Raw genomic sequence first — 25,880 nt, 5'->3', positions numbered from 1 at the left:
TAAAAATGTCTAATTGTCTCATCATTTCTCGAGATCAGGCACATTACCACCTTGATCACCACCACATGGGACATGGGTCCCTCATGCTGATTCCCAATAATCACACACCCATCTTAGTAGGTTCTCTCCGGAGTCAACCGAGTACCTCTAGTTGACTTGTGTCTTCATTTCAGCGCTTTAGCTACTGTGAAAATTCGCATCAACATCCTGGCGCTAGGGGTGAGCACGGGTAGCAGGTAGAACCGGAACCGGGGGGTAGAACCGGAATCGAAACCTACCTGGAACTGGTACTGTGTGGGTAGGTTTCAGTTCCAGTTCCGATTCTTGTGTGTGGAGGAACCGGAACCTGTAAAAAAGGTACCCTGTTTGGAACCTGTAGGGGGTACCCGGTTTGGAACTTGTTTGGAACCTGTTTTGGAACCTGTTTGGAACCTATTTTGTAATTTGTTTTTGAACTTGTTTGGAACCTGTTTTGGAACCTGGACTACAATGAAATGTTTGTGAAATGTGAATAATGGAGGGTTTCTATTATTTTACATATAAAAAAAATTTAAATAGAAAAAGTTAAAATTTTAAAATAACCTAATTAAATAAATATACGAGTACAATTATATTTATTACATATAAATTACACCATATTAAAAGCTTTAATATATTTATAATACATTAATATTAAAGTCTTGATTAATTAAGTGAATAATTGAAATTATGATCCAATTAAAAGTGTTTTACATTTTTAATGTTATTAAAATAATTATTTTTGAATAAAATAGTATATTTGATTGAATAATAATATATTTAGTTATTTTGATGCTTCCTTCAAGATGTTTCCTTCAAGGTAAACAGTGAACTACTCATTTTAAATCTTAAAATTTAAAGGGTTTGTCATTATAATAAGATAAATATGTTTATCTCGCTTTAGGAATACAAAGGCTTTTGTTACACTCTTTTGGGAATATTTATTAGTATTCTAATAAAATTAAATCGTAAAATTGATTTATTCTTAAAATATTATTATATATTATTCAATTTCTTTTAAACCTTTCTAATTTGTTAATTTAACTAAACAACCTTCAAATATTTTTTTTACAAATTACAAAAGCATCTTAAGAACCCACATTTACCAGATTCCGACCATCATTGTTAGAAGTTAACCAAAATCTGGTATAATGACGCACTACCGATTGAATCTGGTCAGTAGTGCACCGATCTAGTCTTTTCTAACCAGATCCATGATAGATATGACTGAAAAATGTCAGATTTACGACCGTAGCCAGTCGTCAACGACGGCCAAATCTGGCTATCAATGGTCAAATCTACCCTTGTTTGTGAATCTGGTCAAAAAAAGTCATATCGATGCATGACCGGCAAAATCCAGCTGATCATGCGCCGATACGATGACTCCGACCACCCTCTAACGGTGGTCTCTAACTGTCCGTATTTAATGGGTGAATTTCACGAGTGTTTTTGTTAACTTTTAATATTTTATTATAGGGGTATTCAGTAAATAAACAAACATATGTGATATTTTTGTTAATTTCTAAATCTTATATCATAATACCCGCCTAATTTAACTTTTTTTTAAATATTATTCTAAAAAGTATCGTAATAACAAACCAAAGGACCGAATTCAAAACTGAAACCTCAATTGAACTTTGAAAAACGAGAAACCACAAAAACAAACCATATGTCCGACCGATCTTTCAGTTTTAAATAGCTATATTTTGATTAGAAAGTGATGCATCTTTTGGAGCAGGGAATATACCAGAATGAAGCACACAGCCAAAGTTGAATGGAACCTTACTATTGTCAAAGCAATTTATTAGACCAAAGACATCAGCCGACAGAACAGTGAGTACTTTTGCAACAACTTTAAGTAAACTACATTTATGGTAGGTAATAAATATAGACATCGTTTGCAATATGAAAATGCCCCTCAGTATTGTAGTGTTATCCACTTGCAATATTTCTCAAAGTCAAACTTAGGCTGAGCAAAATGCAGAACAGTATATCTTGTGGTGGGCTGGTGCTGCAATGCAACACACGCCAGATAAAATACTTTCCGTTCTGTTTGTGTTGCAAGTTACCAGTAAGCACCATACAAAGAGTAACCATATTCATTTCTTTATTTGCCATGAGAGACTGAAATTACTTGCTCTTGGGCTTGATTTATGGCTTCAGTGCTATCCAAGCAGCAAATGAAAAATAACAAAGAGCAATGGTATATTTACGACTGAGTTATATAATCAGATAAAAAATAAAGGATAAAGTAATCATTTTATATGAATTTTGTGTAATTTTTATCTGATCGTATGACTCGATTGTAACAAAACATTATTGAAATACCAAATTAGATGTTCCATGGTACATTTGGGGCACAATTGATGACAAAGCCATTGAAATTCTGCATGAACACACAGGAGCCTTCAAATCAAGATAGAAGAAAATTCTATAATACCAGATTTGTATAAATACTAGAAATGTTTTGTCCATTGGATAATGATGAGTAACTGCTTTTTCTTTATCCAATGGTATTAACTACCCCGGCGTGATTATACCAGTATCATAGATGCATTTGGAATGATCATATGTACAGCTTGCAACTGATAGCTAGGGATAGTGTTACAACCTTACTAGAGGAAGGACAAACATCCCCACATAATAATCTGGGGAGATTAGCACTGTAGTTTTCATCTCTGTGATTATGTTCTACAGAAGAATGTAAAGCTCTAGCTAATTAATGATTCCCACAGTTCCAGTGATTTCAGTCCAGTAAGCATCACTCCTATTATGGTCAGGCGTTTCATTTAATTGCCTCTAGTATGTCCCTTACTAATCACTCTCAACAATATTCGAAGATCACCACCATGATAGCATGCACACAGGCTCTCAAATTAACCATTAGATTATGGTAAATAAACATCTTCAAACAAATTAATTTATAGTCCCCCCCACAAGGACTCTTTTGATTACTGAGGCAATGCAATTCACTCTGTCCTAAATACATTCTATCACTAGACATACAGCTCTCAACAAAACGATATATATATATATATTTTTAAATACCTAACATCATATTTTCCCCTGAAGTAGGCCCTATGGGTGTCACACACTAGCGTAACAAATTAAATCACGTGCATACATTTGCTACGGCCTACTTGGGAGAACAAAGGTCATGAAAAACACAAGAGAAACCCAACACAGAGACAAGATCATACCATGGCGTAAGGAATATTCCAATAAGTTCAGCTGTGGTCTTTTTTCCTTGTCATGCGCTACATATGAGTAAAGTAACCCTCTCTAAAAAGATGGCACATTCTAATCTTAAAAAAAGAAAGTTATAGAGTCATGCTTTATGTAGGACAGGAAAGTGAAGATATGGCCCTAATATAAACTTTGAACCTAAAGCAAACTATTAAAAACACGGTCAGTTTTATGCTCATTAATATCCCCAAAAAAAAAAATAAAATTACAAATCCTATTATATAATATGATTCCACAAACAAGATCCTTACTGTTTCAAACTGTGTTCTAACCTTATATTCTTAAGGGCGGGGGAAAAATGGAAAAAAAGAAAAGGACATCACAAGATCAAACTTTAAATGCAAGTTAGTATTTTATGCCAAAGTCTAGGTAAACTATAACTGGAGTGATATTCAATACTGAGGTCTGAATTATGATGAACAGAATCACAAATAAGTTATGCATATTGCTCTTAGTTACATGTCAAGCAATTAATCTACATCAATTTTGTGGCACTATATGGACAGTCTTATATATCAACAACTATATGACTCCAATACAAAAAAGCAGAGGATCTGCAGTATTACCGTGGCACTTACCAGCATCTTGTTTTTTCATCCAGTAATTTCAGAAAATAGTCTTAAAAAAACCAAGCATACAAGTTCTAACAAGTTTAATGCCCAGAAAATGGAAAATGCTAGTCTTTCAAAAGTTACCGAGAACTTTTAAAAATCTAACTTGGTCTTCATGATGAACAGGAAAACATTTAACTCCCCACTGTATTCAACCCTACTCAAAGCAATTGATTATGACCAGCCATAAAAAGATAAGCTTTATTAATCATTTTTTACATGGGTTTATCCGTTTTCTAGCAATCTTTGTAGAGAATCAATCTCAGCTACTCACGGTACTGGAAGGTGGAAAGATAATAATGGAGAAATTACAATAAAACCCCCATAATTTTCATCCCCAAAAATACAGACAATCAAAATACAAGCAGGTGCATGCAAACAAAAGCAATAATAGCAGATTCAAACTAACAGCATACAAACTGTTGGTTGTTTCCAAGTCATTCTGTTCTTGCCCATAGAAAACATCATTCTGATGATGATTGAAGGCAGTGAGCAAACATTAAAGATACACGTCAGAGCCTGCAGTTTAATCAAAATTTAGCATGATCCAAAATTCTGGTACAATGCGCCTCGTTTTCTAGTAAGACATGCATCAATTCTAAATTTACAACCAATCATCCTATATCAATTTCACCTGATCTTAGCTAAACAGTTTTGTTCCACACAACAAATGGAAAGAAGTCCTGTACTTTGGTGTCCAAATAATCAAACCTGAGAACCATATTCTTAAATTTCACTACTTTTTCAGAAAACTTTTCACAATGAAAACTTTAAACAAATATTACTTTGAAATATAAGTAAACAACTCTCACACATTCTTAACCCTACTAGACCTGTCTAGCAATGCTAAAGGCAAAAAGTTGTAATCACAGATCAATCAAAAGTGGAGTTGAAAGTTCCTCATATTAGTTACAATTTGATCATAAAAGTGATCACAATGCCCATGGATGATGAAATTATTCAACAAAAAATAAGAATTTATCAAACTAAGCAAAATCCAATTGCATCTAATGACAATTAAACACAGATCCACAATTCAAATCATGTTAAGCACAAATCTCTACTAAGAAGAAGAAAAAAATACACTTTTTCTCATCTTCTGCCTTACTTCTTGACTACCGCAATTCAATCCACATCCACACTGGGGACACTCTTCAAAATTATCAATAGGAAAGCCAGCACCAGCAATCCCAACAGAGAAATCAATACTATCACCATGTCTTGAGACCTCAACAATATCAACCCACATGAACAAAAGCTTCACACTAACACCTTCCAAGTTTGCAAGTTTCCCGTTTGAAATTTGCCCTTTAATGGTGGCCTTGTACTTGAGTTGATATGACCCTTCAAGAGAGAAACTACAAGAACCATTTAGAAAGGCTGAGAATTTACCTGATGATTCTTCAAGATCATAATCAAGAACCCCTTTTGGGAGAAGACCAACTGGGAAGTCGTAGGTTTGGAGCATCTCATAGGCCGTTGGCTTTGTTTGAAGCGAGTTTTGTAGTTGTGATGAAACAAAAGATGGTGAACAGGAGATGAAGAAAATGATAGAAAGATTGAAAATTGTGACGGAAAAGTTGAATCTTTGAGCGAAGAATGAAACTGAACCCATCTCTGTGTGATTGGTTTGTGTTCTTAGTTGTTGTGTTGTCTGATCTTTGTTCCCTGTGTATACCTGTATGTCGTATAAGAGAATGGTAGTTGAAGTTGAAGGCATTAAGGCAAACCAAACGCAAAGTCTTGGCCTCTTACGTGCTGTTACCTGTTAAATGTTAATACTGTTTGGTGTGCAAGTCAATTGGGCTGGGCCTTTGAATGGGCTGGGCCTTTGAATGGGCTGGACTAGATGGGATGGGCCAGTTAGATGGGCTGTGTAGCCAGTTCAATGAAAAATGATTGTATAGCCCATTGTTTTGGTCTCTACCAAGAACCAAAAAAATTAATGTTACATATATCAATGAGACAGTTTACGTAATCTTAGGGTTCTCTTGTTTTGTTATTTTGGATAGGATTTTAGGAATAATATTGGGTAGTTAAATAGGGAGTATTACTAGGTAAAATTTAAAAATTAACAAAAAAACCCTCTAGGTTTGCTAATTTAACTAAACACCCCAATATATAAAAATTTTATAAAATGACAAAAACACCTCCACCCACCCACAGTGCCAAATTTTGGCTACCACAGCTGAAATTTGGCCGAAAAATGGCGTTACGACGTAGACCGGTCTAATCTGGCGGGTAGGGCGTTGATATGGCCTTTTCCGACCAAATCCACCACGGACCTGATCGGAAAAAGCTAGATCTATGGCCAGATTTGGCCATCGACGATCGTAAAAGTCCAGATTTGGTCGTCAGCAACGGCCAAATCTAGCCTTTTCTGACCAGATCTACTATGAATCTGGCCGAAAAAGGCCAGATTGGTGAATTACCGGCCAGTTCCTATCGCTTGTAGGCCTTTGTGTCAGATTCTGGCTACCACCGACTCTGGTTTCGAGAATCTAGCAAATATGGGTGAGTGGGGGTGTTTTTGTTAATTTTTAAACTTTTTCTAAAGGTATTTAATGAAATTAATAAACTTAAAGGGTTTAAAAATAATTAAAAAAATATTTCTCAAATAATAAAACAAACAAATATTTTAAAAATAAGATTGAGAATACAGATATGAATAACAAAACAAATGGAGCCTTAATTTTTTTTAACTCAAATGAATTGTCAATATTCATATTTGATAATAATATAGAACGAGGCCTCTTCTTTTTTCAGTCTGATTCTACTGATCGAGTCCCCATCTCCATCTTCGACTTAGACTTGATCGGCAGAACCAGACAAAAATAGGGGACTTTCTATGATTTTTCCAACCGACAAAATGATTATTGATATGATAAATGATAATAATAACTCCGGATAGAATGACAAATCATTATATTAAAACAATGTTCAAAGCTAGAATATGATTGAATCGTATCTAAATTTTCTTTTCACTTTCTTTTTCATGATACTATACTATACATGTGCGTGTGTGTGTCTAGGATTTAATCTTTTGAAGTATTGGAATTGAAGCTGAGATGAGGTGCTGGTGTTGCCATTCATCTTCAATGTCATCACCATCAGGCAACCTTTTGGATGAGTTGGGTTTTCTGAATATGGCGTAGACCACCAGCTGAGCTACTCCAAGAAGAAACCCCACCCCATTTGGTACCTGTAATTATTTAACAATCTCAACACGTTACGTTATTGTATAGTCAATTAATCTTTGTAATTAACGAAAGTCAATGTTTTCATATTCTTTAATGGATGTTTAATTCAGAAAGCTTACTGCTAGAAACAGATCCTTCACCAGCACGGCATACAAAGTCCAAATCCCTCCAGTTAAGGCGACGAACAAAGACAGAAGAAATGGCATATACTCCACGCTTTTACTCATCACCACTGTTCTCTATTACATAATAACAACCAATATATATATATATAAACTACTGTTTATATTAATAATAAACCTTTACACAATGATCCATTATATATGCAAAGAGAAGATCGTGGAGTTTACCATAGCTACAAGAGGGGAACCAAACATGATAATACTGAGGACGGCACAAATGAACCCTAGTACATCAATCTTCATTTCTCCATGCAACAACAATTCTATTATCAAAATTGCTGCTGCTGGAAACCCTACATCCAATAACCCAACAAGTAATGCAGTCTTAGCCTGAAAATATAATTATAAAACCATGCATCGATCAATAATATTCATCAAGGTCACTATGTGTAAGATTATGATAATCGATCGTGAGATGTGGATTAAAACTATTTACCTTCATTCTTGGAGAAGCATAAACTAGGAATATGATTAGGTAAACAGTCTCAACTATAACAATAAACGCATTGATAGTGACGACGAGTATTTCTCCAGATTTTGTAAGGCCATAATATGTCCATAACATTGAGTTCAGCAATGCACAAACATAAGGCAGGCTCTCAAATTCCTCAGTTGATCGATTCTGCAGGATTCGCCAGAAGGTTTTCCTGCAAGTCAATGAATATTTGATTAAGCAACGAAGGCTAAATCAAATAAAATCTTCTTCTAAATGAATTTGTTTGATTCTTACACTGGAGAAAGAGCGAGTAACATTGCGATGATGTTGCCTGAAATTATCAAACCAAATTAAGAAACATCTTTAAACTGTAATCAACATTATTTCATGGAGAACATATATACAAACTTAATTGCTTACCTATTACTCCAACAAAGAAACTTGGATTTGCCATGGAGAGTTGTTGAAATCTCAAAGCAAATATGCAGATATATAAAGCTTGATCAATTGAGGGGTGTGATTTTCTGCTCTTAATTAATTGAATTATTTAATTTAGGTTTGAATATATCATTCAACAATTGGATTACAACTACTTTGTTCTTTCTTCTGGACTACTTTGATTTTATTTCCAAGTATTTATAACATCTTTTTTAGGTGCTGAAAAAGAATATAATATTTAACAAAAGCATTAGGTTTTGATATGACTGTTCATTGACTTGGTGTAATTATTTGAATAAATAATTAGTCTCCTGTGTCAAATTTGTATCATTATTGGAAGAAACCCGGCGGCGCCATCTTTAAAAGGACTTTGAAGTTTCAACAGTTTAATATAAAGATAGATTGAGGTGAACTTGAGAAAGATAGATTTTTATAAAGAAAAAACATAATCACATGTAGCATGATAAATGGGCTTAGTTGAACTCAAAAGATAACTTAAAAGCAGGACGGAGTCCAACCATATGAATAATTATATTTACAATTAAGTCATTCAATCAGATAAAAATTATATAAAATTTATGTAAAATAATTACTCTATCCTATGTTTTTTTATCTGATTGTATGCATGATTGTATGACTCAGTTATAAGTATATATATATATATATATAACAGCCTATTAAATTGGCGATAAGAGATAAATACAACTTCTTACACCTTCCCTCACACTCCTACCAAATTAGTGATATGAGACAAATACAATTTCTAACACCCTTCCTCATGCTCCTACCAAATTAGTGATGTGGGACAAATACAACTTCTAACACCCTTTCTTATGCTTAACACAGCCTACCAAATTGGCTTCTAACACCTGACTCACGCTCAACATGTAAGGCTGGGTCCAAATAAACGTGACTTTGATATCATGATAAAGTGAGCTTGAGTATAACACAAGCTTAAAAGCTAGCTGAACTAGGAAGGAGTTAACCACATATATACATCATAACAACCTATCAAATTAGTGTGTGGGACAAATACAATTTCTAACAATGTAATCTTAAAAGAAAAATAATTTTCATATGTATAATCAAATCTAAAGTGATAAAAAAAGAAACCTACAATTAGTCTTCAAAATTCAGGTTATGGATGGGGCTTCCATGAAGAGGAGCTGCAAGCTATTCTAGGTTCCAGTCCTGGTTAGGGTTGGGCAATGGGTTCCTAGTGTATTAATTCTCAGGCTTCTAAGAACAATTACCACTATGTCTCTCATCCTAGATGAACTATGCTTTGTCAGCACTCCTACAATGGCACCTAACTGCAAAGAAGTAAATAAGAATACTAGTGAGTAGTGAAAACAGAATTAATTTATCTAATGAGATCTCCAAAAAAAAAAAAAAAATTAAAAAAAAATACCTCAAATATTGCATGAACTTCCATAAAGATGTTGCCAATCAAAAGTTGAAGATTAGTTATTAACGAGTTTCTTCCATGGCAGCCTCTTCAAATTTTTGTTGTTCTCTGTTTCCTCTTATTTGCAAGGCATTGCTAATGCGGCATTCCACCCACCTAGCCATGAGTGTACGCGACCTAGCTTGTGCATGACTAATGGGTGATCTTGGGTAAGAATGATAGGGGTTTTGGTGAGTGGAAGCCGATGAGGTGAATGGTGGTGTCGGGGTTGATTTTCAATACCGGGATTGACCAAAAATCAGCTTCAAATAGTAATTTTCAAATTGGGAATTTCAACTTGTTGCCACTTCTTCACATAAAATTATGTTTGAATTCAATTATACTATGCCTAAAACAATCACAAATTAATAAAAAAACATGATAAAAAAAAACCTACAATTAGTCTTAAGGATTCTTGTTCTGAACAGTGCTATCATGAAGAAGAGTTGCGAGCTCTTCTAGGCTCTAGCACTAGTAGCCAGGCGGAAGGTTATCTGACATGTTATTTCTCAGGTTTCTAAGAGAAATTATCGCCATATCTCTCACTTTAGACAGACTATGTTTTGCCAGCGCTCCTACAATGGCACCTAACTGCAAAGAAGTAAATAAGAATACTAGTAGATAGTGAAAATATAACTAAATTAGCAAATGAGATCTGCCAAAAAAAAAAAAAAAACCTCAAATATTGCATGAACTTCCATAGAGATGAAGGACTTGCCAATCAGTAGTTGAAGATTAGTTATTAACGAGTTTCGTTCCACGGCAACCTCTTCAGATGTTTATTGTTCTTAGTTTCCTCTTATCTACAAGGCATATTGTTATTGCAGTGTTCCACCCACCCAGCCGCTCGCCTTCCTCCCAGCGTGGACGCGCCTTGCACGCAAGCACCCTTGCTCGTGCACGATTGATGGGTGATATTGTGTAGGGATGATAATGGTTTTGGTTTCTCCATAGGGAAGCCTTGCCAAAGATGTTTACCATAGGGAAGCCGAGCAAACGGGGATTGAGGGCTCTCGCGAATCAGATTGCCCGTGTCAGAAATCGAGTCCCCGAGTTGGTATATGGTGTTGAACTTACAAGCTTTGAAAATGTGAGTGTTGCATGGAGTGGAGAGCAAGAAGAAAGAGAGAAAAGAGATCAAGAAGAAAGAGAGAAAAAAGAGTAAGAAGAAGAGAGTAGGCCACGAAGTTGAAATTCTTAGCCATAATAATTAACGCTATCAAATCAAACAAAGAAGATGAATAACTACGCAGCTTTAGCTATGTATTGATGAAAAAATTTATAGTAAATTTTTGAAATGAAAGCCTCATGCATGTGTTATTATATAGTGGAAAGATTAAGATTTCGATTTCTACTCTACGTTGCAGTTTTAGTCCGATCAAGACAATGGTTTCTTTTTTTTTTTTTAGAGATCCTTTTCACAATCAGTTTTGTACTTTAACTATGAGTTTAGGACTGAATATAAACTGATTAAGCTAGGAAAATAGATATGAATATGTAACACTATAAAGAAAATTCTTTTTGTTAAGATCAAAATTAACAACTTAATTCCTTAAAAAATTATTTTAAGTAAAAATAATCCCTATCATCACTAACAAAGTCGTCTAATGAAGAAAATTAACTAGTTAGCCTACAAAACTAAAACCAGTGTTGAAAACATTGAAGCTTTGGAAAGATGTGAAAAATGAGCCATGATGCCATGATCTTATAAGCCTTCTGCGTCAAATAAATGTCATCCCAACTGATTTGTTCATGGGGATTTCCACAAACTGGAACGTCAGGAGCTTCACACATTCTTGTTAGACTAAAATCATATTCACCTCTAACTCCGCAGCAAGCTTTTTGCACTGATTTAACATCAAAACCTGTTCAATTTTATACATAATTTTGTAAGTTTCCTAATATTTTTTTAGCATTTTCATGATATAACTAAGAGATGTAAAAGAGATTAATTAATAAACTTACAAAGCAAATGAGCATGGCACAGAAGCCACGAGAATACATTGTAATAATCGCCATATACAATAGCGATGTCAGGGTGTTTTAGTTTGAGTTCTTGAATGGCTTGTTGAAGGCGCTCATTGTGATACATTGACAAATTGTTCAACCCCTTTAGGCAATGAAGCTCATCATAAGCAGTAGAGTCATTGGTTTGGAAGGCAGTTTGATGGATTGGGAAGCAGCCAATTGGAAAGTTTCCTGGAACAATAAGTTTACAATCTCCATTCTCGATAACTCTCTGCAACCAATTTACAAATTAACCAGTTAAACAATATGTACCATTAATGAGAAATTCTAATAATAACACAGACTATTATGAGGAGTGAAAGAAGAAGACTTGCAGTGGCAACACTATGGCTTGGACAACATCAGGTACCATGGCCTTGACCTCCTCAAGAGTTTTGCTTTGAAACAGTACATAATTGTAGTCGTTTCCTCCAATCTCCTTGACCATGAACAGAGATTGTTTATGTTTCTCATGACAGTAACCTTTATCATTGTGAAAGGTTTCATTGAAATAGGTAGACATCTAGTCAAGCTGTATAGTGAGAGAAGAGTTGGTTAATAGGGCGAAAACCTTTTTCTTTAATAAAACATTCACAGGTAAAGCAGTTGAACCAGCAACTGCAAAATTCACTCCATGGCCATAATTGTGTGATGAGTTCAGATTCAAGTAAGCATCAAGCAAGGGGACACCAACAGATAGAGCTATTACAAACTATAATGTAACTTAATTAGTAATTAGTCAGAAATTAAATTTCACAAAAACTAATAACAAATACGCATGAAAGATCATGACAATACAAATTGGGTGAAGGTATATTAGAGTAGATTTGATGAGGGAAAAGTTTTTATAGAGTGAGGAGATGAGTATTGAATTGCTTGGGTTGAGAAAAATCCATAAATTGGGTGAAATCGTTGTTGCGCCGTAGAGAAGGAAAAGTTCCACCGCCGTCCACCGCTTGAAGAATTCGGAGTGACGAGGAATTTTATAGTGAGAGTTGCGCTGCGGCGAGGAATTTAGCTGCCACGGCATAGAAACGTTGGGTTTGGGCTAATGGGTTTATTGTTGAGGTGGGCCGATTATTATTATTAAGGCCCAATTAGTTGGGTAATTAGATTTATTAAGGGATTAAAGGGCTTGATGGTGCTAATGGGTTTAATTGAATTAATGGGCTTGATGGTGTTGATGGGTTTAAATTGGTTAAGTGGGTCGGCCGGTTGTTAATAAGTCCCAGATTGTGTTCAGTGAATTTGTGGGCTTGATGGAGTTAATGAGCTTAATTGTATTAGTAGGTTAATTATGTTGGTAGACTTGCTTAGTTGGTGGGCTGGTCTAACTTATAGGAGACCGAGATTAAATTGGTTGGGTTCATTTTGTGATGGTGGGCTGGTCTACTACTATTTTAAGGCGTATTTGATTGTTAGACTGTTGGGTTTAATTAAATTGGTGGGTTTGATGGAATTAAAAAAAAAAAAAAAAAGGCCATATTATATTGTTGGAGTTTTATGTGAATTAGTGGGTTGGTCTATCATTATTAATAAAGCCCAAAATTGTGTTGACCAGGTTTTGAGTCCTAATTTAAATTGTAATTGATTGAAGGACTCTCAGGGGGGTAATTGCAAGGTGAAACCTTGGGGACTAATTAAATAAAGAACAATTATAGGATGTAAATGGATATTTTGCATGATGTTATGTGTTTGGAATGTTTCGACTGTTGTTCTCATATTTACATACTTTGACATAAAAGTGTTCGTGGAGTGTGTTGTGTCGAATATCCAGGTGAATGTGTGAAGATGTGTTTAGGTTGGAGTGAAAAGATATGTTATGTGTGGATTGAAGATCACCCTTGTTATAGTACCCATCCCCATCCAGACATCAACTAGCATTTGTATATTTGACCTCATGTGCGCAATGAGAGTATGTCATCCCGAGGATAGACTATGGGTGGGATATTATGACTTGATACCCTAAGGATAAACCTTGGGTAGGATTTGACAGATTGCACCAGACGAGTATTAGCTTGAGTGGATTATGATACTCGATGATATACCTTGGGAGGGATTTGACGAATGACACCAGACAGATATTGGCCTGAGTGGGATATGATTAGACTCATGCGTGCATTGAGATGACCCATACTATCGAAAAATGACAATTTATACCATCCTATCGGGACAAGACGGCTGCCTGGTGAGCTCCAAGTAGGATTACACCCTAAGGATAGACTGTGGGTGAGATATTGATGCATGATGCCCCGAGGACAAGGATTCTTTTATATGGTACCATATCATGACACCCCAAGGATAGAATATGGGTCGAGTATGGTTACCCTGAGATGATTTAGTCATCCCAGGGATAGACTGTGGATGGTGCCAACCTGAGGATAAACTATGGGTGGCCTAGTTGGTTGTCTGTATTAGGGACCCTGGATATTAGTTTAGTGGTGGTAGTGGTTGCATTACTTGAATGAGTGAAATTTGAGGACACCCAGCACGTATAGGCTTGGGTGGAATTTATGAATATCTAGAGGGTAAAGGTTGAGTATAAACTATGGACACTTGACGGGCATTGGTGTGAGTAAGAGTGGGTTAGTGTTGGGAAATGCCTACTCAGCTTTGATGATGGGTGTATCGATATTGTGAAAATAGTATGATGATCTATGGTAAATGGAAAGTTTGTACAAGGATGCGGATTTACTTGTTGGCATGACTGGAGATGAATTAAGGATTTATCATGTTCGGAATTTATACAAGGAAAGTGTGGTCTCACTAAGGGAATGGTTACGTGTTGCGTGAAATGCAAGTGTTTTCTCATGCAAGTTTGAGGTTGAAGTTATTTCATTTATAAATTGTATTATCCACTCACTAGGCTTCATAGCTCACTATTTTATGTTTTTCCCTAGATTGTATACAGGGCACGTGAGGCACATGCTACACGCTTTAGGTTGCCACAGATGCATGATCATCGACATGATGTTTGTACATACTAGAACACTCTGATACAATGTTTTTATGTATGATTTCTAATGTTTACACTTTCATAATTATATTTTGAGTTGTACTACAGTCATGAAAGTTTTATGAATGAAGTTTTGTAAACTGTTTTCAAAAAATTCACTCTCCTTTCAAGATCCTGAGTCTCTCGGAACACCTGGATCCGACGAGATAGGGAATACTCGGGAGCGTGCATGACACAAGCTTACTTTATCATGGTATAAGAATCACATTTGTTTGGAGAGGTGATTAAGTGGACTCTGGCCCTTCACGCCGAGCGTGAGGGAAGGTATTAAAAGTTGAATTTGTTTTACATCATCAAATCTCTCTCCTCCCTTGTTGAGCATTTTTTTCTTTTCTTTGTAACAAACCTAATTAATCATTTTTTTTTCTATACAATTTACTCTAAATAGAATTAGATTATATTTGTATCAAGTTGAACTTAACTTCTCATTAACTCTATGCATTCCTCACAAATATATCTAATTACATATATCATTAATTAAGATAGAATTTATGTTTAATTTAAAAGTTATACATCAGATTGTTATATATATTATAGGGGTGTTCAAAAGAACCGATTGAAACCGAAATTGCTGAGTACCCGGGGTTTGGTTCCGATTCCTATCCGGAACTGGCCGTCAACGGGTATGTTCTGATTCCAAATTTTTGGAATCGTTACTATACAGTTTCGGTTCTGGTTTCGCTTCCGGTTCCGAACTATAAGAACCGGAACCGGGAACCAAGACTAATATAAAATAAAATTAAAGAGTTGGGGGTTAATAAAAACTTTTGTAGAAAAAGTAATATGAATACATTTATATTTATATTTTATAAAGTAAGTTGGTTTGACTTTGGAGAATCTATCTTTACAAAGTAATGGAATTTGTAATTTATAATTTATAATTTTATTTTTGTTAACAAGTGCCAGGGGGTATTTGTAAGTTTTTAAGGGTTTTTTGTCATTTTAAAAACTTTTGGGGGTCCTTGAATTTTTTAGGGTACCCAGAACAAAACCGGAACCGTTGTTATAGGTTCCGATTCCAAATTTCAAGGAACCTTGAATTTCGGTTCCTTCAAAAAATGCAGGGTACCTAGAACCGAATACCCCTATATATAACTATATGGAAGACGTAGAGAGAACAATCAAAGCTACAAATTCATTTAACATACACAACATACATAGCCGAAATATATCTAAAAAGCACCAACAGAATGGTTTAAACCATGCTTATTAATGTACACATTTGAGCATAAAATATGGATAATGTTATACATACAAATTTAAGAGAACAAATATTTTATCACATTAACTCACAGTCCTATTGCTCCCAATTTTATAGCCTTACTCAAGTCCTAAGTGTAAAATCTGAACCCTATAACTTCTTGTGTCATTTCTCTAAAATTAAGATACACGCGTTGTTTTTTTTTTTTTTTTTTTTTTTTTTTTTTTAGTTAAGTAAGTATACATAGATAGAAAGAGAATGTATAAGAAGACTAGAACAAAAATGACCGTCCTACCTTAGGACGAACTCTAGGTTAAAATACATATTGATATTACTAAGATATTGAAAATGATAATTAATGTTATCAAATTGATATTATTGCTATATTAGAATCTTAAATAGTATAGAATGAATCAAGATTTCATAATTTAACTATCATCAACAGTAGTTATTAGCTAACATTCCGACTGTCGTTATAATATTTCCTACCTGCCTGTCAAACCCAATGGGAAGACTAATCGGTGAGCAATATTGTATTAAATTTTAGTGACCACATTTGACTGATAGTTGAAATCGTATTAATTGTTGCTGCTCTCATCTACAAGTCTCCATGCATGCGCAGACTATTAGCAAAGCAGTTGACAGGTAAATTCTCACATCAATTATGCTGGAGTTGTCGATTACTTCAGATTTAATGGGTTATGCAGGCGTATTAGGGGTCCTATTGCTTGGTCAGCATCTCTCCGATGAACGGACGGGGGTCATGGGGGTAATACCCTCGGGCCCGTAGGCAGTTTGATCCTTTTCCATGTATAACTGTTGTAAGATTTCTTTAAACCATTAATTTCTTATTGAGTTTGAACTTAGAAATAAGAATCCTTATAAAACTAGGTTTTGTCACTTTAAATCTTGTATATAAACATATTTTTCTCTTGTTATGAGTATAATAGCAATCATAAAGTAATTCATTGATTATAAACGAGAGAGTTGAGGAAATATTATAATAATATTGACTCAGCTGGACGTAGCCCATATTGAATGAATCAGGATAAATCGCACATGTTATTTTCTCTTTATTTACTATATGTGATTTGTTTTAGTGTTACTTTGTTCTTGTTGTTTGTCTCTATTTCGTTTAAATTATTCCTCCAATATTGAAAGATACATATATACCCCACTTCACTCTTTTATACGAGTGCATGAACGGACAGGATGAGATGAAAAACAACAAAATATAAAGCGATACAAGTCGTAAATCAGGGTTTATAGTTGATCTCTCAGATACCGATGAAGTTAATTAACTAATACTTGTTTTCAGTGGCTTTTATTCGTCTTGGCTCTTTGTAGCTTGATTATCAGTGGAAATGAGTGGCTCCTGCTGCCATCCATCTTCCAAATCGTTGGATGAATTTCTCTTGGATGACTTCGGTTTCCAGTATATTGCATAGAGAATCAACTGAGCTGTGCCAAGAACAAATCCAGTCCCATTTGGAATCTGTACAAGAGATTTATTGATCAAATTAAGCCATATTGCAAAAAACTTTTGTAGGATAAATTCACCATATATAATTATGAACATTAATGGGACCTTACTCCAATGAAAAGATCTTTCGTGATCACGGCATAGACAGTCCAAACCGCTCCATTAATGAAGAGGATAAATGAGAGAAGAAAAGGCATGTACTCCACACTCTTAGTCACCACCACTGTTTTCTGTACTTCAATTAATTCGATAATTTACATCTATTGATCAGGATTTCTCAACGATTATGTATAAAATTTTCTTACCATGGCTGAAAGAGGTGAACCGTAAGTGGCCATGCTAAAGACCACTGACAAGAACCCTGAAACCTTGATTTGCACTTCTCTATCGAACATCAACTGAGTAATTAACACTGCAGCAGCAGGAAACGCCACATCTAAAACTCCAGCTAGTATGGCAGTTTGATCCTGAAATTACATCATTTTAACACGTTAATTAGCTACATACTTCTTTATTAAACAATGAAATTAATTGAATCAACGCACCCTCATTCTTGGAGAAGCAAATATTAGAAATATGGTGACATAAATGATCTCCAAGACCCCTCCAAATCCATTGACAGTGGCCACAAGCACACTGTTAGGCTTCACAATTCCATACCAAACCCAACAGTATGCGTTTAACAATTTGCATACGTATGGAAGGCTCTCAAACAACTCGGTTGATCTTCTCTCCACTATATGCCAAAACGTTTTCCTGAAATACGTACACACACATATATATAACATCAAGGCCTTAGAACTATTCAGAAATCAGAGACTATACTTATATATATGAACACTTACGCAGGAGAAAGGTAAACCAGGCCGGTGGTTATGTTGCCTGCAGAAACAGATGATCAAATGAAAAATATTATTCATTTTTTGCATCAATTTAAACGGGTATATAATTAAATTGGTTTATATATATTTATTATTTACCTAAGATCCCGAAAATGAAACTTAAGCTGATAGCCATGCTGAGAAAGATAGATTGATAGAGAGCTTCAAAACTGCAAAGTTTTGTGGTTTGAAATAGGCAGCTAATTAACAATGGTTATAGAGAAATTACATGACTCAAATCTTGGAATGTTGGATGCAGGCATGCAGCCCCACCAGATTTATCGTGTAATATGATAAAACACTCCCAACCATAAAAGAAGAAGGGACACAGATTTGCAGAGAACATTAAATTTTATTTATTGGAACTAATTAATGAAGAATATGGCTTTAATTGTCTCGGTTGTCTTTGTCTTTGTCTTTGTCTTGTCCCGACTCATCGATCCCAGCTGATGATACTAGTTTCATAAAACGACAATGACTAAGATCATTAACATTATTACCAAATTCTTTAAATTCTTCTCAAAAGACAAAAGGGCTTTCATGCTTAATCTGTTTTCAATTTTCTACAGTGATCAAAACACATGTGCACAGTGTCTTTACTCTTTTGATTTTCATGCATAATAATAGATTGAGCAAACGGCATATTCCCACCCGAGGTTTAGTAAAATCTTAAGTTGATATCTCTATTTGTATTTATTCTAATTTTCACCCTTAAACTAACACTGTTAGTGATTGTTGGAGGTGGTTGGAAATAGTGAGTGATGTCGTCAAGTGAAGGTATAGATTTTGTAAAGGAGGTTATGAGGAGTCCAATAATAGTCTCAGAAATGATTTTGGACAATGAAATCAGCTGAAAAAAAGCCAAAAACTGTTAGCTTGGATGCTGCTAATTAATGTGACCTACTATTTAGTAACATAAGCCAGTATTCTACCAAAGAAAACATCACACATTGCTAACGTGTGTCATGCTACAGTAAAAAGTTGGGAATATGTTACTTTAATGATAAAAATCTAAAATAAATGCAAGTAAGTGTATCAACTTGAGAGTTTGCTAAACCTTAAGATGGAAAATGTCGTCTGCTCTAATAGATTATATAACTGATATGTTAAGTAGATGCATCTTTTTAGAATAAACAAGAGTATTAATTATACAGTGTTGTAGTGTCTAATTGGATCGTGCTTGTCACTTGTCGGACATAAGAATTTGACGGTTTCTATCACTCTATCAGCCGTGGCTGAAGTTGGATGATCGGTGAAGTAACCATGTTGCTCTCCTTCAAGCTCTAAATACTCTATATTCGTTCCAAGCTCTTCGAGTTTTGTCGAGTAATCCTTCACTCTATCTCTCAAAATCTCGTCTGCACCAACAATGACCAGGATTGGATCAAGGGCCACCTCTGCAAGGCTAGGGCTAGAAGGGCCAAATGGGTTCACCATGGGATGGTCTTGAGTAGCTCCAATTGGAACCGATAACCTCCAAAACCTGTTAATGATAAGGTCAACTTGACTAGCATTAATTAACTATTTGATCAATAGGCCTGGCAAGTTATGCACAGAATAAAGATTGTTGTCTTTATCAAAAGAAAAGGTTAAATAATATTAAAATGCGAATCATCTTTGACACGCAATAATTTTATTCTACTAATTATATGCAAACAATATATATATATATATATATATAAGGCACAAGAAAATTTAATATTTTTCAATAACACTAATGATCAGATGTAAGATTTTAGTCATCTGGGTAGATTACTCAGAGATTTTATTTTCGAGTTTCCACAGTGGTCACATATCAAATTTATGATTTACTTGATCTATTGCACTTGTAGGATGTTTAGTGAATCTCGAGGATCAAAACTCGATTAAAAAAAAATTAAGAACTTATTATCTTTAAACCATATTCTAATTACTTTTATAACTTTTCTCGAATCATCTTCCATAAGCTAACTAACCAGGGGCGGATCCAATCTAGTTTTGGGTGGGCCATGATTTTTTTTCTTTCTAAATACTAATACATATAATTTATGGATTTTGGCCCACCCTAACAAAAATATTAATGGACAAAAATATTAATGTGCAATTAGTCTTTATTTTGACCTACTTTAACAGAAATTTCTGGATCTGCTACAGTAATTAACATTCACTCAATTATCCTATTTAATTAGGGATAGACCTAGGGGGCGAGTGGGGGTTAGTGACCTCCTAAAAATTCCATTAATTTTGTTGAATTTTTATGTTTTGAAAGGGTTTATATATGTTAATGTATGTATATTAGATTGGTTACCATCCTGCTCACTAAATTATTCTAGATTTATATTAAATTACTCAATTTGTCTTCTAACATTGAAGACTGCAGGATTCCTCCCATGTATAAAGGTCTACACTCTTGCTAATTTTTTCAATTTTCAGGTTAATTATGTAATAACTTTATAATTAATTTTCGTACCTATCATACATCTCCAAGTTCCAAAATCCTTCAAAAGGCCTCTCTTCCTCGCACCTCGTCCTCTTTAATCCACCGAAAAATGGAGATAACAACACATAACCTCGAACCCTAACCGGCGCGAGCTCAGCCGCGCCACCACCGCCGAACCTCACCGCCAAATGGTGCGCCAGGTTGCCACTAGACGAGTAACCCAATACAAAAACCCTATCGAAGTCAACCCCATCTAACCACGTCCCCATATTTCCATCATCACCATCATGCATGGCTTTATCTTGAAGCCATTTCAAAGCAGAAGTCGCATCGTCCAACGCCGCCGTAAGCCTATCCTCCGGAGCCAGACGGTGGTCCGGCTCGATGACGAGGGCTTGAAGCCCGTTGGCGAGGCGGACGCAGATATTCTGGTGGTGGGGATACGTGAGAGAGCCGAAGCAAAAGCCGCCGCCATGGAGATGGTAAAGAATCGGGAGTTTTTTTGTCGATGAAGGATTTGATTTGGGTTTGTATAGACGAAGATGGAGATTGTGTTGTTCACTGAAGAGGAAGTCTTTGTGAATGATTTGTTCATGGTCGAGTAGAGGAGTTTTGAATTCAATTTCTTTAGTGCGTGAAATGGAGCCATCGCTGTAAAGAATGAGATGGCCAAAGCAATCTTCAACTACATGACGATCATCCGAACCCATGTTCTCTCTGTTTGTGAAAACTGTGGGCTAAAATGGAGGAGATGACTGGACTTATATAGAGAGAAGAAGAAAGAGTCGCTCGATTTTAAACATGCATTTCATGAAAATGTGTTTTACGTTAAATATTATAGTAAAAAAAGTAATAATACGTCTAATAATATTTTTATGTAAAGTGATATAATAAAAAATAAATAGAATAATTATTTTTGGATAATTGAGTATTTTGATAAGAATTTTTAGACATATTTATTAAGAGATCTTAAGATTAAATCTCTCTTTCATTGTTATTAGAGATAGTCACAGAGCTTTTATTTAGTCAATAATTTTAAGATCTGAAGAGATTAGTTGAGATGAGTATAAATTGATCTGAACATCCTTTGTTATGAAAAAAAAAAAAATAATAGATTGAGTTCCATTTTTTATATTTATTTTTTTATCCATTTTCGTCACGTTACTTTTTATAAAAATCTTTTTAAAAATTCTTTATATGTCTGACATTATTGGCAGGCAAGATACATAAGAAATTCTAGGTGGATTCACGTGGTTAGCAATCCACGTGTTACCACTTAATGATTTATTAATTTTAATATTGGATTAGAATTAATAGTTGATATTGATTGAAGTAATTATAAATTAAGACGCCGCCACCACAGTGTTTTCTTTCTATTGGAAAAGTTTAACTAAAATATATTGACATTCCTAATTGTTACTTGAAATAGTATATATTATTTCTCTAATATGTTACTTGAAATAATTTTAAATATGGAAAAGAACTTCGGAAAAATGACCTATCGCTATTTTCTCATAACAGTAATATTACACAAATAACCTTTTATCATAAATTTTCTCTTATAACCCTGACATGATAGCTTACAATTAATTAGTAGGATCCATGCAAAACTCATGTGAAACTCGTTATAAACTGACCAATTGCGAGGTGTCACGTTAGAGTTGTGAGAGATAGCTTTTGAAATAGAGTTATTAATATAATATTATTCTTTCTCCCGTTCCTAGCTAATTGCTAGCTGGATGCATTTTCTATTTTTGTATATTTTATCCATCTTTATTTAACTGTTGGGAATCATAATTAAGTTTAAATTACTTTTGTATTCTCATTCTCCAATTTGAATTAAACAAGTGATGGGACTAAACAAAAGAAAGAGAATATTGAACATTTGAACTTGATTAGTTCTCGATAGCCATAAGATGATCATCTTAGGGTGATCCTTTTATTGATGGATGCTCCTATTGCACTCGTATATATGCCACTAGTCCGATCCTTTGTAGGAACTATCCGTAATAACGAATTTGCAAAATAGATTTGTTTATCATAAAGAGATTCGTTATTCCTGATCCTGTTTCACTTTAATTGTTATTTGAACAAGTGAAAGTTATGTCTTGGTCCGAACTTAATTATTATTTGAACAAGTAAAAGTTATATCTTGGTCCGAGTGGAGATAGCATTTCTCTTTTGCAATAAATAGGCTTGGGTAGAGCTTATTCATCCCATTTAAACTATTTGAAATTGATAGTTGATAAATAGGTTTGGGTAAAACTAATTCCTTCCCACCATAGCAACCTACCAATAGAAATACAACTTCGATAACAATCTACAAATTTGCGATATGGGAAAATACAACACAAATACGACTTTGAGTACAAATTACTAAATTGGCAATGTAGGACAAATACAACTTTGATAACAACCTTCCAAAATTAGCGATGTGGGATAAATACAACTTCGATAACCATAACAACCTACCAATACAAATACAATTTCATTAACAACCTACCAAATTGATGATGTGAGACAAACACAACTTCAATAACAAAAACTTATACAATGTGGGACTAGGGTCCAAACCCATCATCGCCCTTCAAACAACAAACTCATCATCAATGGTATAGGGTAGAACTCACTTTTCAAAGGCTAACTCAAAAGAGAAGGAAACTTAACCACATATCTCCACTATAACAATCTACTAAATTAACGATATGGGACAAATACAACTTCTAACAATAGTAAAATGTTTCAAAATTAGAAATATTCGAAGCTTAAAAAACAAAACTTTTAGGGGGCATTTGGTTGGGTGTTATATAGGATTACTAAGTTTATGACATCTTATATTACTTTATTACCACGTTTGGTTGTCAAGTAATATAAGATTTTGGTAATCTGCCAATACCAATAGTAGTTACTGTCGGTAATATTGAAGGTAATCTGATTACCTCTATTTTCTTAGGTATTGTAAGATTAATTGGTTATCATATTTTTGTTACAATTTTATTCCTTATTAATAAATTTTTTTAACAATAATGCCCTTGTTTTAAAATCAATTTACATGAATCTGACTTTCATAATTTTACCCTAATTAATTAACTTTTTAGACAAAATTACCCTTGAATTCAAAACAAATTGCAGCCCACCCAAGCGGCCACCCCCACCCACCTGCTGCTACTAGTTGCCGGCAACCACCGCCGGCCATCGGCAGCTAGCATCGTGGCCATTAACAGCCAACGACCAGATCAATGGATCTATTGATCTGGCAAAAAATGACTACATTAGATCTGGTCGTTTTTCAGCCAGATTTATCACCATTTGGCCATTTTCGGCCAGATCTCTGGCCAATAATGGCCATATCGACGCACGGAGGCCATTTTCGGCCTTCTGTGCACTGTTTGGTTGCTAGCAGCCAGCGGTGGTTGTTAATGGCTGACAATGGCTGGGTTGGTGGGGGTGCACTGTTGATTTTTCAAACTTTTATTATGGAGTTGTTTTTGCTAAGTTTTTAATTGTAGGGGAGCTATAAATAATCTAAATAATAATATTATATAATGATATTTAATTAAAGGAAAATTCAGTAATTTAAATAATATACTCACCAATGTATTCTCTCTAACCAAACATATTAATATAACATACCCACCAATTTATTCCAACCAATCAAACACATTTCCCTAAACATTTCGGGGGTGTTTGGATCATATAATGTTTTTTTATCTTAGTAATAAGATTACCGAAAAGAAAGATTACATTTTAGATTACCGGGTTTAAATTATTATTGTGCTTCATTCAATTGAGATGTATTAATAATTAATGTGTTTGGTTGATAGTAATAACAGATGTCCTAAAATACCTTTTTACTAGAATGCCCTTGGGATGATTACTTGTATTACTAATTAATCTGTTTGGTTGGCTGTAATAGCAGATGTTTTGATTACATTTTACTAAATGTCCTTTAGATGATTACGAGATATAAATAATTAAGGGCTTGTTTGATTAATTATTTGAGAAACACTATTAATTTTTTTAATTACTTTTAGTCCCCTTAAGTTTACTAACTTAATTAAACACCCCCCAGAAAAAAAAGTTTAAAAATTAAAAAAAAACAACCTCACCCACCCATAGTTGCCAAATTCCAGCAACCACTGTCAGTTTTGGAACCTGTTTCGGAACCTGTTTGGAATTGTTTTGGAACTTGTTTGGAATCTGTTTTGGAACCTGGACTACAATGAAATATTTGTGAAATGTGAATAATGAAGGGTTTCTATTATTTCACATATAAAAAAATTTAAAATAGAAAAAGTTAAATTTTTAGAATAACCTAATTAAACAAATATACGAATACAATTATACTTATTACATATAAATTACACCATATTAAAAGCTCTAATATATTTATAATACATTAATATTAAAGTTTTGATTAATTAAGTGAATAATTGAAATTATGATCCAATTAAAAGTGTTTTACATTTTTAATGTTATTAAAATAATTATTTTTGAATTAAATAGTATATTTGATTGAGTAATAATATATTTAGTTATTTACTTCAATTATCAAGTTCTAAGTATATCTATAATAAATTAGTAATTAATTAATTATATATGATAAATTGATAAACATTAATAAATTTAATTACTAGTTAAATATCATACTTAATCAATTATAACATTACATTATAGTTAAATGATTATATTTAACTTAATCAATTATAACATTACATTATAGTTAAATGATTACTTAATTAATTATAATTTTATAACATTACTTAATTATACTTTGGCCGTCGCTAACAACTAGATCTGGACTTATACATAATAAGGCGTGAGGGATATATACTGAATCTAATACATGGGATAACCTCGAGATCTGAGGCCCTTGTTATCTTTGTGAAAACCTAATAGTTGTTCACAACGGGCTGAGGCCGAGCACAATCTATAACAAGTAAAAATTCAAAAAACAGATTTAAAAAGAAGTAAACAGTAACTGCTTCAGCTACCTTTTCACTCATCTTACTCGATGAATCAGATGTACTTGCTCTGCATAAAGACTAGTCATTTGGGCATGATGAAGTAGTTTTATTGTAGGTTTGGTCTGACGGGGCTTCTTCTGACGATTCTCTTAGCTTGACAGCTACGAAAATTTGATGTCAGGTGGGGATCAAAAGGAAAGCGAAGGGAAAGTCAAAGGTGAGATACTTTATAATCGAGACAGGTAGAACTTAATAAAGATGGGAAAGCAACAGGTAAATTTATAATACACTCTCACATCTCTTTTTTCAAACTCTCTAGATCTCTTGT

General features: G+C 34.2%; 4 protein-coding genes and 1 pseudogene across 4 annotated transcripts; all 5 read right to left on the bottom strand.

Moving 5' to 3' along the window:
• Positions 1-4,738: 4,738 nt before the first annotated feature.
• LOC116120738 lies at positions 4,739-5,603 on the bottom strand. The gene has a single exon (XM_031406709.1). The coding sequence runs from the start codon at positions 5,593-5,595 to the stop codon at positions 4,939-4,941; it is 657 nt and encodes a 218-aa protein (XP_031262569.1). The 5' UTR covers positions 5,596-5,603; the 3' UTR covers positions 4,739-4,938.
• Positions 5,604-6,700: 1,097 nt separating this feature from the next.
• On the bottom strand, positions 6,701-8,273 carry LOC116120774 (bidirectional sugar transporter SWEET17-like). The gene is made up of 6 exons (XM_031406745.1): positions 8,114-8,273; positions 7,988-8,024; positions 7,694-7,904; positions 7,426-7,587; positions 7,195-7,314; positions 6,701-7,077 (listed from the first exon to the last, which is right to left on the bottom strand). The coding sequence occupies exons 1-6, from the start codon at positions 8,145-8,147 to the stop codon at positions 6,904-6,906; spliced, it is 738 nt and encodes a 245-aa protein (XP_031262605.1). The 5' UTR covers positions 8,148-8,273; the 3' UTR covers positions 6,701-6,903.
• A 2,943-nt stretch (positions 8,274-11,216) lies between these two features.
• Positions 11,217-13,720, bottom strand: LOC116120728 (annotated as a pseudogene).
• Positions 13,721-16,909: 3,189 nt separating this feature from the next.
• On the bottom strand, positions 16,910-18,467 carry LOC116120748 (bidirectional sugar transporter SWEET17-like). The gene is made up of 6 exons (XM_031406719.1): positions 18,266-18,467; positions 18,131-18,167; positions 17,831-18,041; positions 17,591-17,752; positions 17,396-17,515; positions 16,910-17,297 (listed from the first exon to the last, which is right to left on the bottom strand). The coding sequence occupies exons 1-6, from the start codon at positions 18,300-18,302 to the stop codon at positions 17,127-17,129; spliced, it is 738 nt and encodes a 245-aa protein (XP_031262579.1). The 5' UTR covers positions 18,303-18,467; the 3' UTR covers positions 16,910-17,126.
• Positions 18,468-19,312: 845 nt separating this feature from the next.
• On the bottom strand, positions 19,313-21,295 carry LOC116120720 (probable carboxylesterase 15). The gene is made up of 2 exons (XM_031406694.1): positions 20,616-21,295; positions 19,313-19,649 (listed from the first exon to the last, which is right to left on the bottom strand). Exons 1-2 carry the CDS (start codon positions 21,293-21,295, stop codon positions 19,313-19,315), a joined length of 1,017 nt encoding a protein of 338 aa, XP_031262554.1.
• Between the last annotated feature and the right edge of the window lie 4,585 nt (positions 21,296-25,880).

Source organism: Pistacia vera, unplaced genomic scaffold (genome assembly GCF_008641045.1).
Source record: "Pistacia vera cultivar Batoury unplaced genomic scaffold, PisVer_v2 Contig1265, whole genome shotgun sequence".
NCBI lineage: Eukaryota > Viridiplantae > Streptophyta > Magnoliopsida > Sapindales > Anacardiaceae > Pistacia > Pistacia vera.
This window is presented reverse-complemented; position numbering and strand designations above follow the sequence as displayed.

What these genes read in the sequence shown, in the direction of transcription:
- LOC116120738 (XM_031406709.1), bottom strand. Translation starts at nt 5,595, where the DNA reads ATGCCTTCAACTTCAACTACCATTCTCTTATACGACATACAGGTATAC.
- LOC116120774 (XM_031406745.1), bottom strand. Translation starts at nt 8,147, where the DNA reads ATGGCAAATCCAAGTTTCTTTGTTGGAGTAATAG. An exon ending in TTTCTTTGTTGGAGTAATAG is followed by an intron (nt 8,025 to 8,113) that starts GTAAGCAATTAA and finishes TGATAATTTCAG; the next exon opens with GCAACATCATCGCAATGTTA. An exon ending in GTTCCCCTCTTGTAGCTATG is followed by an intron (nt 7,315 to 7,425) that starts GTAAACTCCACG and finishes ATTATGTAATAG; the next exon opens with AGAACAGTGGTGATGAGTAA.
- LOC116120748 (XM_031406719.1), bottom strand. Translation starts at nt 18,302, where the DNA reads ATGGCTATCAGCTTAAGTTTCATTTTCGGGATCTTAG. An exon ending in TTTCATTTTCGGGATCTTAG is followed by an intron (nt 18,168 to 18,265) that starts GTAAATAATAAA and finishes CTGTTTCTGCAG; the next exon opens with GCAACATAACCACCGGCCTG. An exon ending in CTGGTTTACCTTTCTCCTGC is followed by an intron (nt 18,042 to 18,130) that starts GTAAGTGTTCAT and finishes TACGTATTTCAG; the next exon opens with GAAAACGTTTTGGCATATAG.
- LOC116120720 (XM_031406694.1), bottom strand. Translation starts at nt 21,295, where the DNA reads ATGGGTTCGGATGATCGTCATGTAGTTGAAGATTGCTTTGGCCATCTC. An exon ending in AACTTGGAGATGTATGATAG is followed by an intron (nt 19,650 to 20,615) that starts GTACGAAAATTA and finishes TATCATTAACAG; the next exon opens with GTTTTGGAGGTTATCGGTTC.